General features: G+C 41.8%; 1 protein-coding gene across 1 annotated transcript in view; it reads left to right on the top strand.

Annotated features, from left to right (window-relative positions):
- The window catches only part of SORCS3 (sortilin related VPS10 domain containing receptor 3), a 921810-nt gene extending 902399 nt beyond the window's left edge, over positions 1-19411 (top strand). Inside the window, exons 23-27 of the mRNA XM_073684759.1 lie at positions 79-210; positions 1079-1178; positions 3597-3702; positions 14256-14413; positions 16332-19411. Of these exons, the coding sequence (XP_073540860.1) occupies positions 79-210; positions 1079-1178; positions 3597-3702; positions 14256-14413; positions 16332-16396 (561 nt within the window). The 3' untranslated portion in view covers positions 16397-19411. The remainder of the gene's footprint in view (positions 1-78; positions 211-1078; positions 1179-3596; positions 3703-14255; positions 14414-16331) is intronic.
- Positions 19412-19650: the final 239 nt, after the last annotated feature.

The following is a 19650-nucleotide window of genomic DNA, read 5'->3' as shown; positions in this document are numbered from 1 at the left end:
CTGACCTTTAATATAATATAGATATGTTTATGTGTTCCTTGTGTCTGTGTGTATATATTTCTGTATAAATCATTTCAGGTAACCAGTATTCCCGATGAGCACATCCTTGTGGCCATGTTCCCGGGTCTCCCAACCTCAGCTGAACTTTTTATATTACCACCAAAAAATATTAGTGAAAGGAGGAAAGGAAGTAAAGCGGACCTGGAGCACGTGAGTGCAATTATTCAATGTTGATATTTCTATTGCCCAACCCAACTTTTTTTTCTAATGGATGTGCAGTGGCGTAGTGTGGGGGGAAGGGGCAATTGGGGTAAAAAATGTCAAAGTTCCCTTACTGCCCCCCCCCCCCTTCCCTCTTATCAAGTAATCAAAGCCTACAAGCTCCATCCATTTCTTCTTGGAGCAGTGAGTGTTCGCCAGTAGTAACTGCTTATGTACAGGCAAGAAGAGTTTGTCATCGGATGCCGCGCTCTGCATCGCCAGCAAACAAAAATAACAAAGCTCAGCGTAATGAAGTGGGCTTTGTCATCTCGGTTTCTGCCTATGCAGAGCGCAGCAGTCAACGACAAATTCACCTCATCTGCTGCGCTCTGCATAAGCAGCAGTCAAGATAACAGAAGATGAATAGTAAATGAATGCAGACAGTGTTGAATCAGGTGCACATCACTCAATACTGTCTTCATTCATTGCTAGGGTAAAGGATATTATTAGGGTAATACATTTTTTACATAAAAAAGCAATAAAAATGTAACAACGTATAACTTTTTTTAATTTTAGAAAAAAGATGGAAAAAAATTAGGAGAACAAAACACAAACTATAATTAGATCAGTATTTTCCCCAAATTACAATTCAAGTGCTTGGATGATGAGGGGTTCAATACTGGACTGGTGGTTACAGGGGGCAAAATATTTGCTTTGTCTCGGTTGCTGGCAACCCGCCCTATGCCACTGTGGATGTGGCCATACAATATATCTGTATGGTATAGATTTCAAGGGGGTGGCATTGTGCCTTATAGATTTTATAAAAATTAGGTTATTTTCCATCAGATTTAACAATTGTGCATCTTTTTATTTGCAGATTGTAGAGTCTCTTTTTAGTGCCCTCAATCAAAACCTAATAATGTTTGAACTCAAACCAGGAGTCCAGATATTTGTATACGTCACCCAACTTACTTTAGGTAAGTCAAAGATGAATAAAAAATAACTTTTTTAACTATAAAATTATAACATTGTCTAATTTTTTTTATTTATCTATTTATCCCCTCCCCCCCTCCAAGATATCAGTATACCTAATGTCAGGGATTCTATCCGAAGATTGATAGGGTTAAGCAATGACAAAGTAATTCCATTTATTTTAAATTGTTTTTGTATTTTGGAATACAAAACTTATTTTGCAAAGTCTTCATTTATTCCTTCAACCTTTAAAAATATTTTTCCTAATTTAATTATTTTTCTATTTTATTGTTCAATTCCACAAGGTCGTTAAAGTTTTTTTTTTAACGTTTCTGATTCCGATGCATCCATTCATTGTCAGCTCCGGGCTGATAGTGACCTTCAGATAACTTTTCCTATGAGCTTCTGACTACTGTTCTATTGCGTCTTTTCCTTGACATGTGAAATATGTTGCTACAGAAAATACTTGTATCGGGAATGAGGAGTTGGGTGAGGATTCTTGATCTGCCGCAAAATCATTTTTTTTTGCCACTTTTCCCACCTCTCATCTGAATGGACCCCCATAGATCTTGAGAACGAGGCTCTAAAATGCCCTTCCTAATATAGCGGTAGCTGCGCGTGCCAACCAGTACTCCGTTCATTCTCTATGGGATTCCCAGGGTCCCATAATTGGACTCCCACTGAGCTGCAAGTAAACGTTTGGATAGGACCTTTGGATAGGACCCCCTCCTTTGGATATCTTGCAGATTGGTGGCTGTTCAACTTTTGTCACCTTGCTATTCCCATAGAGAATGAATGAATGGAGCAGTGGTGCACATACGTATACATTTCATAGCACCATTCTGAAGATCAGTGGGTGTCTCCGCATTCGGACCCCCACCTTTTCAGAAGTTATCATGTATTCTTCTTTAATGATGGGAATAATAAAACTTTTAGTAAATGTCACCAATGACAAGTATTTTTTTGTGATCTTTTTGACCCCTTTGTCAAAGACCGCGATCAATCCTTAGAATGAAGGAACTGCAGCAATGTTTCATGCACGACCGGCTGTGCAGGAAAATGCGTCCGCCCCCATTTAGTTAAAGAGGTTGTCTACTACTTTTTGATTGATGACCTATCTTTAGGATAGGTCATCAATGTCTGATTGGTCGGGGTCCGACACCCGGCACCCCTGCCGATCAGCTGCCGGCGGCCACCAGCTAGAAGTACTCACTATTGGAGCTGGCCGTCTTCTGAGCAGCCGCCACAGGGTACTATACATCCACCTCCTATTGATTTGAATAGGAGGCGGATGTGCAGTAACAAGCTTTGGCCACTACCAGAAGACAGAGCAGATCCGCAAGTGAGTATTTCTGGCTGGTGGCCACCGATAACAGTTGATCGGCTGGGGTGCCGGGTGTTGGACCCCGATCGATCAGACATTGATGACCTATCCTAAGGATAGGCCATCAATGTAAAAGTAGTGGACAACCTCTTTAAATATAAAATTTTTTGTGAAGAAAATGAAAAATTGCGGCGCTCACCTTTACTTTAAAATCAGTCCTTTATTCCTTGGTATGGGACATGTTGGCGGTGGGCAGAGATTGCGGGGAAAGATGCACCCCCTGCTCGCCGCCAACATATCCCGCACTCCCTGCCCGCCGCCAACATGTCCTGTACCAAGGAATAAAGGACTGATTTTAAAGTAAAGGTGAGTGCCGCAATTTTTCATTTTCTTCACAAAAATTTGTCTTTCATTGTAGCTGAGCACCACCGAAAACCTAATTTGACCATAACAGTTTACAGAAGGTGCAATCTCTCTTTGGATATATATGGTATGGTGCCTTAGAAATCTCCAGGACACTTTAAATAGAGGTTTGCTGTAATAGATAGGCTATATAAAAAAACTGTGAAGGGGATGCAATGAAGCCTATCCATTTTCAGGATCAGTGAGGCTCTTTTTTTATTGATCATAGCCATGTACCTTCACTTGGTGAGATGATAAAACACAGTAGTAGAGCAGCATGTTACCTTTAAACTTTGTGTATATACAGAGGTGTAACTTAAAGCTCATGGGCCCCAGTGCAAAATTCGTAAAAAGACCTCATCTATCATGTACCATTTGTGACACTGGTACATTCTTATAAAGAAAATGTTTTTTGATTTTGATATAATGATTGCATAACTTAAAGAAATATTTCTTTAGTATTTTATTTGCTACATTTTTTAAAAAAATGAGACATAATTCCGTTCGGCCCCTCCCACGAGGAGCTGACCCTGCCCCCAAAGAATTTTTTTAATGAGACATAATTCCATTATGCCCCTCCCATGAGGAGCTGACCCTGCCCCCAAAGAATCGTTGGAACCCCTCAGTACATTATACATTGGAGTTGTACACGTTGAAGGTCCACCATGAACTCGCCATGTTTGTGCTTCTCTCCTAGCGCCCTTGGTGGATAACAGCGCCAGTCACAGCAGCTCCGCCATGTTAATGCTTCTTTCTGTTGTCTTTGTGGGGTTGGCTGTTTTTTTAATCTACAAATTTAAAAGGTAAGAAATCGAATGTTATAACTACTCCTGTATATCAGTTAATATATACCATATTCATAGACCGGGCCAAAAGTCGGTATGCAGCTTAATCAATGAAATTCTATCAGATTTTCGGAGTATACATATACACTGGCACACAACAAAGCGGTTTGGCTCCTTTCTCTTGTTAGTGCATCTTTTCTCACAAACTGACCAGACAATGGACAGATTACAAGCGTTCATCTTGGAAGTGTTCATGGACAATGATGCAGACTGGACTTTATTTCGCACTGTGTGTGGCAGCGTACAGGATGAAAAAGTGTTACACATACTGTATGTAAATGCAATAAACAATGTAATAAAATGCAAGTAAACTTTTTTTGTAATGGGTCAGTGTGCTCGACTTCTCTGCCGAGATACATTTCGTTGATTCAACTGTTTACTTACTTTTTTGGGGCTGCGCTTTAATTGTTTTATTTTTTTTAAATTTAGGTTCTTAACATTTTGCCTAATACAGGACATTATTTCACGTCCCTCTAAACGGCTAGAACAGTTTAGAATACATATTTTTAAATATTAATTAAAATAATTTAAATAATGAGCACTTACAAAGAGCATCTCTCTCTCTCTGGAGGATCTGTTCTGTTCTTTATTTTACAGAAAACCCATTAATTTAAATAGGAATTGTGTAATTCTTCAACTCCCCTTTGGGGGTGCTGCAGGAACAGGAAACTTGAACTTGCTGCTGGGTTTCCCAAAAGACTAAAGCTGATTGTTGGGGGTCACTTTATGACCAGCTTATTGTAAAGGCACCCTTGTAAGGATTGCCCAAAGTGGAGAATCCCTTTATCTATTTTGTGACCAAATAACATAATTAATCATGTTTAGGGGCATATGAATGTATTGACTGTATGGAACAGTTTCAAAATCTAAAATCTTTTAAACCGTACATTGAAAGACAAAAAAAAAGATCAAAACATTACAACTGCCATTTTTTGGCAACAGTACTCCCCCCCCCAAAAAAAAAGCAACAAAAAGTGATCAAAATATCATATTTACCCCAAAAAGTCTCCATATAGGGTCTCAGAAAACGGCGACATTGAAAACGGCAACTCATTTTACAACTAAAAAGGAAGCTCTTGTACGGCTTGTAAGGGGAGTAAAAAAAATGGAATATCATCTGGTTGTGAAGGGATTGAGTCTCATATTTTGTGGAGGGCTTGAAATAGTTATTTTATGTAATGTAATATGAGTATTACCATATTTACACTATAGAAACTGAATGTGTTGATGCATCATTGTTCAATTAAAGAGGTTATATTTATTAAAGGTCTATCCTTATTTATTGTGTGATAACTATGGGTCCTGCCCATAGCAAAAGTAAGTGGCATGTTACTCCGGGCAAAATTATTTCTCTTTACATGGTACTGCAGCTGTGCCTAGTGCTGTAGTCGTGTCTGGTACTGCAGCTGTACATGATGCTGCAGCTGTAGGTCGCACTACAGTTGTGCTTTGTACTCCAGCCGTGCCTGGTACTGCATCTCACCTCCACTTCCTTGAAGCAAATGCTAAAGCCTCTGTATTCTGCTGATTAGTGGAGGTCCAGTGACTCAGACTCCCACTTCTCACACCTGGACCATCAATGTTTTTTTCCCACAAAAATAATCTCTTTAATTGAAGAAGCATTTTGGATGTTCTCTTAGAATTAGATACATTGTATCCAGTTATGTATATTACAATTCGGTGATATGGATGATGGCTTGAGGAATTTATTGTGATTGTCCTATCTGGGTTTGAGACGGAATTTCGTCCCTCTACATGAACATAAATTGGCAGCCACTTTACAGAGGATTTGTTTTTGCTTTCTCAGGATCAACCTGGCATGAAAATAATAGGTTGAATGTGATAGAGTTTTATCTTTTTCCTCCGACCTTACAAGTTAAGCCTTTAAAGTTCTTTATCTAGCTCCATCTATAGTCCCTCGTGTCTTAATTTAATACCACTGTTGTTGACTTCAGATCTAAAACACACACACAAAAAAGATCACATAAAATAGAAACTTATTTCAACAACCCCAGCTATAAGCCGAATGTGGACAGCAGTATTAATTAGAACAGAGACTATGGAAAAGTTGAACTCTTACCAGTATGGAATTTTTTTTTTTTTCTTGGGGAACAGATGTGTCCATCAGTGGTATCATAAAACCTAGATAGAAACAAAATGAACATATACCCTGCTATAAGTAAGTAAAATTCAATAGTGCATATAAATAACATAGGGGACTTGGGAAACACTGGTTTTGATAAAATAAAGTGTAAAAGCCAAGGTGACCCCGTCGGGACGGTCCTAACATCTAGTGTTAAAGAATTATCATGTGTCAGAAATGGAGACTTTCTTTGAGCTGGGCATTACTTTATATAGCTTCCCATTGCTGGGTGTCCATAGTTGGGCCCCGGTCCTGCTTGGCCCTTATTCACATTGAGGTCATTTTTGACGCTTGTTAAAGTTTTAATACTTAAGGTTAGGAACGTCCCAACTGGGTGCACCTTGACGCTGGTGAGATGGCTTTTATGCTTTTTTTTTATCAAAAACTTTGCTTACAAAGTCCCCTATGTTATTTATATGCACTATTGCTTTCTACTTACTTATATCAGTGTATATGTTCATTTTGTTTCTATCTTAGGTTTTGTCTGTTTAATGGCCAGTGTGAATATTCTCCTACATGTCCTCGCCTCCCAAATGCTCAGTAAAAGTTCAGAAACCTCCACAATACCCAAAATATACTTCTATTTTAAAACAGTAAGTAAAGGACAGTTTGGACGCGGAGGAGGGGGATGCAGCTGCAGCTTATCTCTTTCTGTGTTGGTGAGACTAAGTGCCGTGATAAGGGAGTGCATAGAGCATTATGTAGTTACCAGTAGAGATGAGCGGTGTTCGACTAGAACTGTTCGCCAATCTCAAATTCGAGCTGTTTTGGGCGGTGTTCGAGTTGTTCGACGAACCCGAACGATTTGCAAAAAATTTGGCTGTTCGAGGTTATGTTCGATAACTGTTCGTGCACCAAAAGCGTGTCCTGCATGTCTGGCGCTATTTAGAGCACCAATCATGCAGGGATTGTCTGCCACTCACTGTAATGCCACAGCCATGGTGGTTGTGGCATTACAGTGATTGCCCAAATCGATGGGAACAGTGCCAACAGTGAAACATGAAAAGCCGGCAATTCAGCAGCGGCATACACCGGTACCCGACAATTTAGAACCGAAAGAATAGAGCTTCACACATAGATTAGATAGATAGAAACATGTCAGCCACATATATATGAAGTACAGTGACAGTGTTGCTTACTGTACTTGTCATTTAGTGTAAAGGATTTATAAAAAAAAATAATAGTGTTTTCATGCACCGTCTCTTTAAAAAAGCCGGCCGGCAATTCAGCAGCGGTACCCGACAATTTATAATAGAAGGAATAGAGCATCACACATAGATTAGATAGATAGAAACATGTCAGTCACATATATAAGAAGTACAGTGATAGTGTTGATTACTGTACTTGTCATTTAGTGTTAAAATAAAGGATTTATTTAAAAAAAAATTGGCGTGGGGGTCCCCGTAATTTTAGTCTCTAGCGGAGGTTAAGCAGACGGCTGGGGCAGATGTTTGAAGCCTGGGAAGGGGGTAATACCCACGGAGCTCCCCAGGCTACTAATATCAGCCCCCAGCTGAATACCTAGCCTTTACTAGCTATTAAAATGGGGGACCCCCCCCCAAAAAATGACGTGGGGTCCCCCCTATTTTAATAGCTAGCAAAGGCTAGGCAGACAGCCGGGGGCTGATATTAATAGCCCAGGAAGGGTGCCATGAATATTGGCCCCCTCCCAGGCTAGAAACACCTGCCGTCAGCCGCCCCAGAAATGGCGCATCCATAGGATGCGCCAATTCTGGCACTTAGCCTCGCTCTTCCACGCTGCCCTGTAGCGGTGGCAGTGGGGTAATAGGGCTGGGGTTGATGTCAGCTTATAATGCCAGCTGACATCAAGCCCAGGTTAGTAATGGAGAGGCGTCTATAAGACACCACCATTACTAACCCCATAGTCAAAGTTAAAAGAAAACACAAACACCCAGAATAAAGTCCTTTAATTGAAATAAACACACAATTCTTTATTGTTCTAAATTAAACCATACTTACCACCACGCCCATTCCAGCTGAAGCCAACGATCTCCTGCAATAAAAGAAAAATAATAAAGCAACCTCATCCTTACCTTTCCATGGTTCCCAGGACAGCTTCAGTTCTGCTACATTGAGATGACAGGCTGGACCGCAGCAGAACGCTGCCATCCAGCCTGTCAACCCGCAGACACTGAGAAGCGCAGGCATGCTTGCGCTCCTCAGTGTCTCGCTGTGACGGCATAAAGATGAGCCGACAATGAACTCGGCTCACCTCATGCACGTCACTGACAGCGTGGGAGAATTCTCCTGCACTCAGCGCTTCAGCGTGAGAATTTTCCCACGCTGTCAGTGACGTGCATGAGGTGAGCCGAGTTCATTGGACATGAATGAGCTCACCTCATGCACGTCACTGACAGCGTGGGAAAATTCTCACGCTGAAGCGCTGAGTGCAGGAGAATTTTCCCACGCTGTCAGTGACGTGCATGAGGTGAGCTCATTCATGTCCATTGAACTCAGCTGACCTCATGTACGTCACTGACAGCGTGGGAGAATTCTCACGCTGAAGCGCTGAGTGCAGGAGAATTCTTCCACGCTGTCAGTGACGTACATGAGGTGAGCTGAGTTCATTGGACATGACCTCGGCTCATCTGGATGCCGTCACAGCGAGACACTGAGGAGCGCAAGCATGCCTGTGCTTCTCAGTGTCTGCGGGATGACAGGCTGGATGGCAGCGTTCTGCTGCGGTCCAGCCTGTCATCTCGATGTAGCAGAGCTGAAGCTGTCGTGGGAACCATGGAAAGGTAAGGATGAGGTTGCTTTATTATTTTTCTTTTATTGCAGGAGATCGTTGGCTTCAGCTGGAATGGGCGTGATGGTAAGTATGGTTTAATTTAGAACAATAAAGAATTGTGTGTTTATTTCAATTAAAGGACTTTATTCTGGGTGTTGTGTTTTTTTTAAATACTTTACTAGAAATTCATAGTGGTCATGTCTAATATTGGCGTGACCCCATGAATTTCGGGCTTAGGGCCAGCTGATAATGCCAAGCTGGCCCTAACCCCTTTATTACCCAGTGAGCCACCGCACCAGGGCCCTGGATGAGTTGGGTACAGCGCCAGAAGATGGCGCTTCTATGAACGCGCCATTTTCCGGGGCGGCTGCGGACTGCAATTTGCAGCTGGGGGGACCCAGAAAGCTTGGGCCTCCCTGCGCTGCAGATTCCAGCCCCCAGCTGCCTAGTTGTACCTGGCTGGACACAAAAATAGGGCGAAGCCCCACGTATTTTTTTTTTAAATTATTTCATGAAATTCATGAAATAATTAAGAAAAAAAGGGCTTCCCTATATTGTTGTGTCCGGCCAGGTACAAATAGGCAGCTGGTGGTTGGGGGCAGCCCGTTCCTGCCTGCTGTACCTGACTGGACACAAATATAGTGCGAAGCCCCACGTCAATTTTTTTTAAAATTATTTCATGAAACTAGATGGTGGCCCGATTCTAACGCATCGGGTATTCTAGAATATGTATGCGGCAGACCCGGCGCAATCAGCAGAGCGGTGTTTAAATTTGGCGCCAAAATCGCTGACTGGTCGCGGCCAGCAACCGCGACCAATCAGCAAAGCGGTGTTGAAATTTGGCGACTATATCACTGATTGGTCACGGCCGGCGGTCGCGACTAATCAGCAGAGCGGGGTTTAAATTTTGCGCCAATAATGCTGATAGGTTGTGGTCGCGACCAATCAGCAAAGCGGTGTTTAAATTTGGCGCCAATAATGGTGATTGGTCACGACCTCGACCATTCAGCAGAGCGGTGTTTAAATTTGGCGGCAACAATGTTGATTAGTCACGGCCGGCGGTCGCAACTAATCAGCAGAGCGGGGCTTAAATTTTGCGCCAATAATGCTGATAGGTTGTGGTCGCGACCAATCAGCAAAGCGGTGTTTAAATTTGGCGCCAATAATGGTGATTGGTCACGACCTCGACCATTCAGCAGAGCGGTGTTTAAATTTGGCGGCAACAATGTTGATTAGTCGCGGCCGGCGGTCACGACCAATCAGCAGAGCGGGGTTTAAATTTGGCGCCAATAATGCTGATTGGTCGCAATCGCCGGCCGCGACCAATCAGCAGAGCGGTGTTTAAATTTGGCGTCAAAATAGCTGATTGGTCGCGGAAGGCAACTGTGACCAATCAGCAGAGCGGGGTTTAAATTTGGCGCCAATACTGCTGATTGGTCACGGTTGCCGGCCGCGACCAATCAGCCGAGCAGGGTTTAAATTTGGCGCCAATACTACTGATTGGTCGCGGATGGCGACCGCGATCAATCAGCAGAGCGGTGTTTAAATTTGGCGCCAATAATGCTGATTAGTCGCTGCCGGCATCCGCGAACAATTAGCAGAGCGGGGTTTAAATTTGGCGCCAATCTCGCTGATTGGTCGCGGCTGGAGTCCGTTGTTTAAATTTGGCGCCAATCTCACTGATTGGACGCGTCTGGCGTCCGCGACAAATCAGCAGAGCGTTGTTTAAATTTGGCGCCAAGCTCGCTGATTGGTCGCGGCCGCTATTTAAATGTGGCGCCCAAATCGGTGATTGGTCGCGGGCAGGGTCCGCGACCAATCAGCAGAGCGGTGTTTAACTTTAGCGCCAAGATCACTGATTGGTCGCGTGCTGAGAGCGCGACCAATCAGCTAATCGTATTGGTGAGGACCGGGGAGCGCCGCTGCCTGGTCGGATACTTCCGTTGCGAGAAGCCGGGAGATGAGCGACTGCTCGCAGCAGAAGTATCCCAACCCGCAGCGTCGCTCCCCGGTCCTCCCTTGACACCCTAGCCGCTGATGTCCCCACAGTATCCGCATGGTGTTACAAAGATCCGGACATTTGTGTTAAAAATCGCTGATTGGTCGCGGGCGCTGCCCGCGACCAATCACCGATTTGGGCGCCAAATTTAAATATCAGCCGCAACCAATCACCAATCTTGGCTCCACATTTAAACACCGCTGTGCTGATTGGTCGCCGACGCTGGGCGCGACCAATCACCGATTTTGGCGCCACATTTAAATAGCGTCCGCGACCAATCAGTACAGCGGTGTTTAAATGTGGAGCCAAGATGGGTGATTGGTCGCGGAGGATATTTAAATTTGGCGCCCAAATCGGTGATTGGTCACGGCTGATATTTAAATTTGGCGCCCAAATCGGTGATTGGTCGCGGACAGCGCCCGCGACCAGTCAGCGATTTTTAACACAAATGTCCGGACCTTTGTAACACCATGCGGATACTGTGGGGACATCAGCGGCTAGGGTGTGAAGGGAGGACCGGGGAGCGGCGCTGCGGGTCGGGATACTTCTGCTCCTAGCGCCCGCTCATGTCTTGACCGCGACCAATCACTGATCTTGCCGCCAAAGTTAAACACTACTGTGCTGATTGGTCGCGGACGCTGCCCGCGACCAATCACAGATTTGTGCGCCAAATTTAAATATCGGCCGCGACCAATCACCGATCTTGGATCCACATTTAAACAATGCTGTGCTGATTGGTCGCGGCCGATATTTAAATGTGGCGCCCAAATCGGTGATTGGTCGCGGTCTTGGCGCGCGACCAATCACTGATCTTGCCGCCAAAGTTAAACACTACCGTGCTGATTGGTCGCGGACGCTGCCCGCGACCAATCACCGATTTGTGCGCCAAATTTAAATATCAGCCTCATGCACGTCACTGACAGCGTGGGAAAATTCTCACGCTGAAGCGCTTCAGCGTGAGAATTCTCCCACGCTGTCAGTGACGTGCATGAGGTGAGCCGAGTTCATTGGACATGACCTCGGCTCATCTTTATGCCGTCACAGCCAGACACTGAGGAGCACAAGCATGCCTGCGCTTCTCAGTGTCTGCGGGTTGACAGGCTGGATGGCAGCTTTCGGCTGCGATCCAGCCTGTCATCTCGATGTAGCAGAGCTGAAGCTGTTGTGGGAACCATGGAAAGGTAAGGATGAGGTTGCTTTATTATTTTTCTTTTATTGCAGGAGATCGTTGGCTTCAGCTGGAATGGGCGTGATCGTAAGTATGGTTTAATTTAGAACAATAAAGAATTGTGTCTTTATTTCAATTAAAGGACTTTATTCTGGGTGTTTTTTTTTTTAACTTTGACTATGGGGTTAGTAATGGGGTTGTCTTATAGACGCCTCTCCATTACTAACCTGGGCTTGATGTCAGCTGGCAATATAAGCTGACATCAACTCCAGCCCTATTACCCCCTGCTACCGCTACAGGGCAGTGGGAAGAGCGAGGCTAAGTGCCAGAATTGGCGCATCCTATGGATGCGCCATTTCTGGGGCGGCTGACGGCTGGTGTTTCTAGCCTGGGAGGGGGCCAATATTCATGGTACCCTTCCTGGGCTATTAATATCAGCCCCCAGCTGTCTGCCTAGCCTTTGCTAGCTATTAAAATAGGGGGGACCCCACGTCATTTTTTTGGGGGGGTCCCCCATTTTAATAGCTAGTAAAGGCTAGGTATTCAGCTGGGGGCTGATATTAGTAGCCTGGGAAGCTCCGTGGGTATTACCCCCTTCCCAGGCTTCAAACATCTGCCCCAGCCGTCTGCTTAACCTCCGCTAGGGACAAAAATTACGGGGAACCCCACGCCAATTTTTTTTTTAATAAATCCTTTATTTTAACACTAAATGACAAGTACAGTAATCAACACTATCACTGTACTTCATATATATGTGACTGACATGTTTCTATCTATCTAATCTATGTGTGATTCTCTATTCTTCCTGTTCTAAATTGTCGGGTACAGATGCTGAATTGCCGGCCGGCTTTTTTAAAGAGACGGTGCATGAAAACACTATTATTTTTTTTTATAAATCCTTTACACTAAATGACAAGTACAGTAACCAACACTATCACTGTACTTATTATATATGTGATTGGCATGTTTATATCTATCTATGTGTGATGCTCTATTCTTTCTGTTATAAATTGTCGGGTACCGCTGCTGAATTGCCGGCCGGCTTTTTTTAAAGAGATGGTGCATGAAAACACTATTATTTTTTTAAATAAATCCTTTACACTAAATGATAAGTACAGTAAGCAACACTGTCACTGTGCTTCTTATATGTGTGACTGACATGTTTCTATCTATCTAATCTATGTGTGAGGCTCTATTCCTTCTTGTCTAAATTGTCGGGTACCGGTGTATGCCGCTGCTGAATTGCCGGCCGGCTTTTTTAAAGAGAGCGTCTTCTGAGCAGTTTGTCAGCTTTTGGACACCTTTGAAGGTGTTTTCTATGTGTTTCTATATGTTTTTGTTTGCCTGCCATTGGTTTTAACGGTGTTCGACGGTGTTCTAAGGTGTTCGATGAACAGTTCGACGAACAGTTCCTCGAACATCCCGGTGTTCGACGAACCGAACCGAACCCGAACACTACGGGGGTGGCTCAACACTAGTTACCAGACACTAAGAAGATCCAAAATATAGAGCAACGATGTAACAGTTTAGGGTTTACTGCATCTAATTGTCACGCCAGGTATAAGTGCAACACAGAGTGGGAAAGAGAGCCCAGACATTAGGGAAAGGGGGAAGAGGTGACCTCCTAATCTGGACTAGCATCACCCTGTCTCCCCCTAACGTCCCTATACAGCCTCCGCAGCTGTCACCGATCATGTGCCTCGCCCTACTATCCCTGGCATAAGGCTATAGCGGGGGGGAAGGAGATGAGCACTAGTCAACCTCCGCTAGCACTCTAAAGACAAAAGGGGAAGACAACACAGGGGAACAACAACTCAGCTTTAGAAGAAACTCCAACAGGGCACACGGCCTTAATACTCCAGAGAGGACGTGATGCTGCTTCAGCCAAGTTCCAAGTAGAAATGAGTATAACCGGTGACGCCCACCTAGAGAGACCAGGTATATATACACCTAGACTAAAGGGAGGTGGTCGCTGGGTCCTAAGCACAGCCTCCTATCTAGGCAGCTGTCTGCATTGCAAACCACAGTAGGGTGACTGTCTGTCACCTCTGACACACCCGTGACACTAATATACAAAGTGTCATAGTTGGGTTTTTATCTATTCAGAGCAAATAACAACGACTCAGTGTCCTACCCTAACCCTGTATTTAAAGACCCGGCCTATGGCTTATGGGCAACCCCTGGCTATTCTCTTACTATAGCTTTTGACCGTACACTTGGCAGCTGCCTATGGTCCACCATTAATATTAGGGTTCATCAAGATTTTCCCCTTCTACACATTAGGCCATCAATTTCGCAGGTTTGGCCAAGTTTTGTCTAATGTAATTTTGAACTTTATTTTCTTTTTTACATAAAATTGTTTTAAAATTAAATTATGCACATTTCATAAAAAAGAGGATTTCTGCACAATTTAACAACATTTTGAAAATGCAAAATCTTTTATTAACAGGAAAATCCCATGGATTAATATTTATGCTCAGGTTCAACACGACAAAGAACAGGAAATGATCGGGTCCGTCAGCCAAAACGACAATGCGCCCAAAATATCACTCAGCAACTTCACGGAGGAGGAGCTGACGGACAAGGAGCTGGACGCCCGAGTCATTGGTAATTTCTGTGCAGATGAATCTTCCCTTGATGCAAAGTGAGCGCTCAGCAGAGGGAATCTAGTCAATTAATCAAGTATCAGGCGGCTTCCAGGACGGTCACGGCAGTGGAGTAATGAATGGGTTCCACATGACTTGGCCGGGCCGGGAGCCGCCTTCTCGCTGTTTGTGACCTCTGTTATGATAGACATGTCACATCCATTATTACTTTGTCATCATGGTAATGTGTTTCCATTGCTTGCAGAGTGTTAGGGTTCAAGGCGAAGGCAAATTTGATTAGAAAAGCATTTACAGAGCGATGGTCGCATCAGAGAATCCGGAGCAATTTAGTGTTACACAATAATGAGACTTCTGGGTCTATCGAGCAAAACGCTGCAAAGTGCTTTATTAATGTGCAGCCGAGCAGCCAATCAGGAGAGAGCGCTGAATTATCTGATATTATGTGTATTAATGGGTATATACAATATTTTACTTATCATCTATTATCTATTATCTATCTATCATCTATCTATTATCTATCTATTATCTATCTATATATCTATCTATTATCTATCTATCATCTATCTATTGTCTATCTATTATCTATCTATCATCTATCTATCTATTATCTATCTATCATCTATCTATTATCTATCATCTATCTATTATCTATCATCTATCTATCATCTATTATCTATCTATTGTCTATCTATCATCTATCTATTATCCATCTATCATCTATCTATTATCTATCTATTATCTATCTATTATCTATCATCTATCTATTATCTATCATCTATCTATTATCTATCTATTATCTATCATCTATCTATTATCTATCTATCATCTATCTATTATCTATCTATTATCTATCTGTTATCTATGTATCACTGATGTATCTGTCTCTTTTTTTCTTTCTTTTTCTCTCCTTTTCCTTACTTACTTATTTTTCCTTCTTTCCATTCTTTCTTTCTCTTTCTTTGTTTGTTTCTCTCTTTCTCTTTTTTACTTTTCCCTCCCTCCTTCCTTTCTTCCTTTTCTTTCCTTGCTTCTTTTTCCTTCCTTCTTTTCCATATTTCAATCTTTCTTTCTCTTTCTTTTTTCCATTTTCCTTCCCTCCCTAATTCCTTTGATCCTTTTTTTCTTCCTTCCTTCCTTCCTTCCTTCCTTCCTTCCTTCCTTCCTTCCTTCCTTCCTTTCCAGAAGACAGAAGTGAGATAGATTGACTGTTAGATTTGATTTTGACAATAATATTATTCTTTCTTTCCTTCTTTCTTTGTTCAATTTTGCTTCCTTCTCTCCTTTCTTCTTTCCTTCCTTGCGTCATTTTCCTTATTTTCTTTCTTTCTCTTTTTTTCATCTTCCTTCCCTCCCTCTTTCCTTTTTTCCTTCCTTGATTATTTTCCTTCCTTCCATCTTCCTTTCTTTCTCTTTCTTTCTTCCATTTTGCTTCATTCTCTCCTTCCTTCTTTCCTTTCTTTTCTTTCTCTACTTACTGTATTTCAATCTTTCTTTCTTTATTTCTTTCTTTCTCTCTTTCTTTCTCTCTTTCTTTCTTTCTTTCTTCAACTGTACCCAATGAGCTTCAAAGATGTTAAATTTAGGGCTATACAGAAGACAGATGTGAGAGAGATTTGATTTTTGACAATATTGTTGTTCTTTCCTTAAATTTCTTTCTTTCTCTTTTTTTTTCCATTTTGCTTCCTTCCCTCCTTCCTTCTTTCCTTCCTTGCTTCTTTTTCCTTATTTTTTTTTCTTTCTATTTTTCTTTCTCTCTTTCTTTCTTTCTTTGTTTCTTTCTTTCTTTCTTTCTTTCTTTCTTTCTTTCTTTCTCTCTTTCTTTCTCTCTTTCCTTCTCTCTTTATTTCTAGATAGATTTGATTTTTGACAATATTGTTGTTCTTTCCTTTCTAATCTTTATTTCTCTTTTTTTTTTTAAGGTCCCATCTCTACAATTGCAAACAGTGAAAGCACAAAAGAAATCCCAAACTGTACCAGTGTGTAATGATGACAGTCGTGCAGCCGGGCCAAAATCTGGACACTTTTTTTTTGTATGGAAAGAAACCTCATTTTCTGCTCCTCTGTGCCACATTTGTAAAAATAGCAGGTGCTCGTCAGAACCTGAGAACTGTCTTGAACACCTGATTCCTCTCTTTCTTTCTTTTTTTCCCTTCTTACTTTTATCAATAAACAATTGAAGCCAGAGGTGGAAAGAAAAAAACAAAACAACAAAAAGCCCAAAAGCTGAAACATTGATTATTTTCTCATGGTGGTTTCCATAATCGGCTCAGACAATGTTCCCTCCTTGGCTTCTCATTTCCATTTCTTTGGTATGACGATTTCATTGAAGGAAGAACCCCGGAGACATTTCTATGAAGATGTTTGGGAAGAGCCAGGTGTCCTTTTTTCCTGACCAGATTTGCTCATGACCAGATGTGGAAATCAGGCGACGTGAAGAATCCGATTATACGTGGTTCTATCTCTGGAATTTACCGTGCGCTTCATGATAGCGATGACTATGTGGTTTTAACACGGACAAGAATAGCTTAATATCTGGAATATTCCTTACAAATTCTATATTTTATTTTCCAGAAATTCAATTTATATGGAAAAAAAAAAATCAATTTTTGTCACTTTGTTCTGACAGCCGACATCTATTATACAAATATGAAATTCTAATTTTTTTTTCTTTGAGATCTGATGGCTGACAGATTGAAATGTGATATTTAATTGGAGAAGGATTTATTCACCTCTTCCCCCCATGCAGTGTTGCAGTAAGGATAGGATGAAATGTATTTATTGTAATCTCAGAAACCCACGAATATTCGCTCCTTGTCAGTTATTTCACCTTCGTGTTCTCATTTATTCTGGAAACTCAGTCTTGAAATGTCCAATTTCCTTCATTGTATTGATGAGATCATGGCTTTCACTTTATACATTTGCTTATACTCTGAAGATGTGTAAGCCATAAAAATTCAGAATTTTTTTTTGCAAACTAATAAGTAGAGCTGATTTGTAACCATTCAAAATTCATTATGAACCTCCAAAAAAAATTAAAATTTGCCAAAATATTACATTTTTGGGAATCAATTAGCAAAAATCCAGGAAAGTTGTGGCCAGTTGGATGCTATTTTTCCTAGATTCTTTTGAGGGTTGGGAAGAGATTAAGAAATATTAATAATAACATTATATTTACCTGGCCTTGCTCACCCCACATATGTCCTACCTCCACAACTCCCCACTAGGTCCCCCACTCACTTTGCATCAGTTTTGAGATCAGTGTTCAGATCAATCTTGAAATCTATCTTCAAATCGGTCCTGAGATCAATCTTGGGATCGGCCTTCAGATCAGTCTTCAAATCAGTGTTGAGATCTTTATTTAGGTCAGACTTGAGATCATTCTTCAGATGAGTCTTAATATCAATGTTCAGATCGATCTTCAGATCAGTCTTCAGATTAGCTTTCAGATCAGTCTTGAGATCAGTCTTCAGAATTGTCTTCAAAGCGGTCTTGAGATCAGTCTTCAGATCGGTATTCAAAAAGTTTTCAGTTTGATCTTGATATAAGACTAATCTCAAGACTGATTTGAAGATCAAACTCAAGTCTGGAGTACAGCCTTGAGATTGGTCTGGAAATCAATCTTGAGATCAGTCTTCAGATCAGTCTTCAGATCAGTCTTCAAATCATTCTTTGGATCAGTCTTCAGATTGGTCTTTAAATCAGTATTCAGATCGGTCTTGAGATCAGTCTTAAGAATGGTTTTCAAATCGATCTTGAGATCAGTCTGCAGATCAGTTTTGAGATCAGTCTGCAGATCAGCCTTGAGATAAGTATTCAGATCTGTCTTAATATCTGTCTTCAGATCGGTCATCAGTTTAGTCCTGAGATCAGGACTTGAGATTAATCTTTAGATCAGTCTTGTGTACAGCCTTGAGATTAGTTTCCAGATTGGTCTGGCAATCAATCTTCAAATTGGTCTTCATATCAGTCTTCAGATCAATGGTCAGATCAGTCTTGAGATTGGCCTTCAGATCAGTCTTGAGATTGGCCTTCAGATCAGTCCTGAGATTGGCCTTCAGATCAGTCTTGAGATCAGTCTTCAGATCTGTCTTCAGATCAATTTTCAGATTGGTCTTCAAATAAATCTTCAGTTCGGTCATGAGATTAGACTTGAGATTGGTCTTCAAAGCAGTCTTCAGATCAATGGTCAGATCAATCTCGAGATTGGCCTTCAGATCAGTCTTGAGATTGGCCTTCAGATCAGTCTTGAGATTGGTCTTCAGATCAGTCTTCAGATCAATGGTCAGATCAGTCTTGAGATTGGCTTTCAGATCAGTCTTTAGATTGGTCTTCAGATCAGTCTTGAGATTGGCCTTCAGATCAGTCTTGAGATCAGTCTTCAGATCAGTCTTGAGATCAATTTTCAGATCAGTTTTCAAATAAATCTTCAGTTCGGTCATGAGATTAGACTTGAGATTGGTCTTCAAAGCAGTCTTGAGATCAATTTTCAGATGGGTCTTCTGATTAGTCTTCAGATTGATATTTAGGATTGGTCTTTAATCCAGATCTTTCAGGGCTGACTATGGCTCACACAATCTCGTGGGCTGCGACGCACATTGTTGACTTAAATTATGTGCATTATACCTACCGCTATCTGGGGATGCAACGCACATCATTGACACGTGTCACTCCCCACATGACCACATGAGATCTAGTATATTTTTATTATTATTATTTTTGTTATCCCCTTTCAAGCCTTCTGTTTATTATGCTTTGACATCTGAACATAATATACATCTTTTCGGTCATACATTTCTGATGTGGTGCATAGATTTACTATGGAGCCTGCAACTTCTCAGTGTGTGAAGTTCATGTAAGATCTGCACACTTCAGAGCACTTCAATGTTTTTAGGGGTCTCAGGACCTGGACCCACACACTATCGGCAGCACTATATAGCCATAAAAAATATATATACAGTACAGACCAAAAGTTTGGACACACCTTCTCATTTAAAGATTTTTCTGTATTTTCATGACTATGAAAATTGTACATTCACACTGAAGGCATCAAAACTATGAATTAACACATGTGGAATTATATACTTAACAAAAAAGTGTGAAACAACCGAAAATATGTCTTATATTCTAGGTTCTTCAAAGTAGCCACCTTTTGCTTTGATGACTGCTTTGCACACTCTTGGCATTCTCTTGATGAGCTTCAAGAGGTAGTCAATGGAAATGGTCTTCCAACAATCTTGA

The sequence above is a fragment of the Phyllobates terribilis genome, unplaced genomic scaffold, assembly GCF_046119375.1.
Source record: "Phyllobates terribilis strain yellow unplaced genomic scaffold, ASM4611937v1 Scaffold_5__5_contigs__length_657084704, whole genome shotgun sequence".
NCBI classification, from domain to species: domain Eukaryota; kingdom Metazoa; phylum Chordata; class Amphibia; order Anura; family Dendrobatidae; genus Phyllobates; species Phyllobates terribilis.
This window is presented reverse-complemented; position numbering and strand designations above follow the sequence as displayed.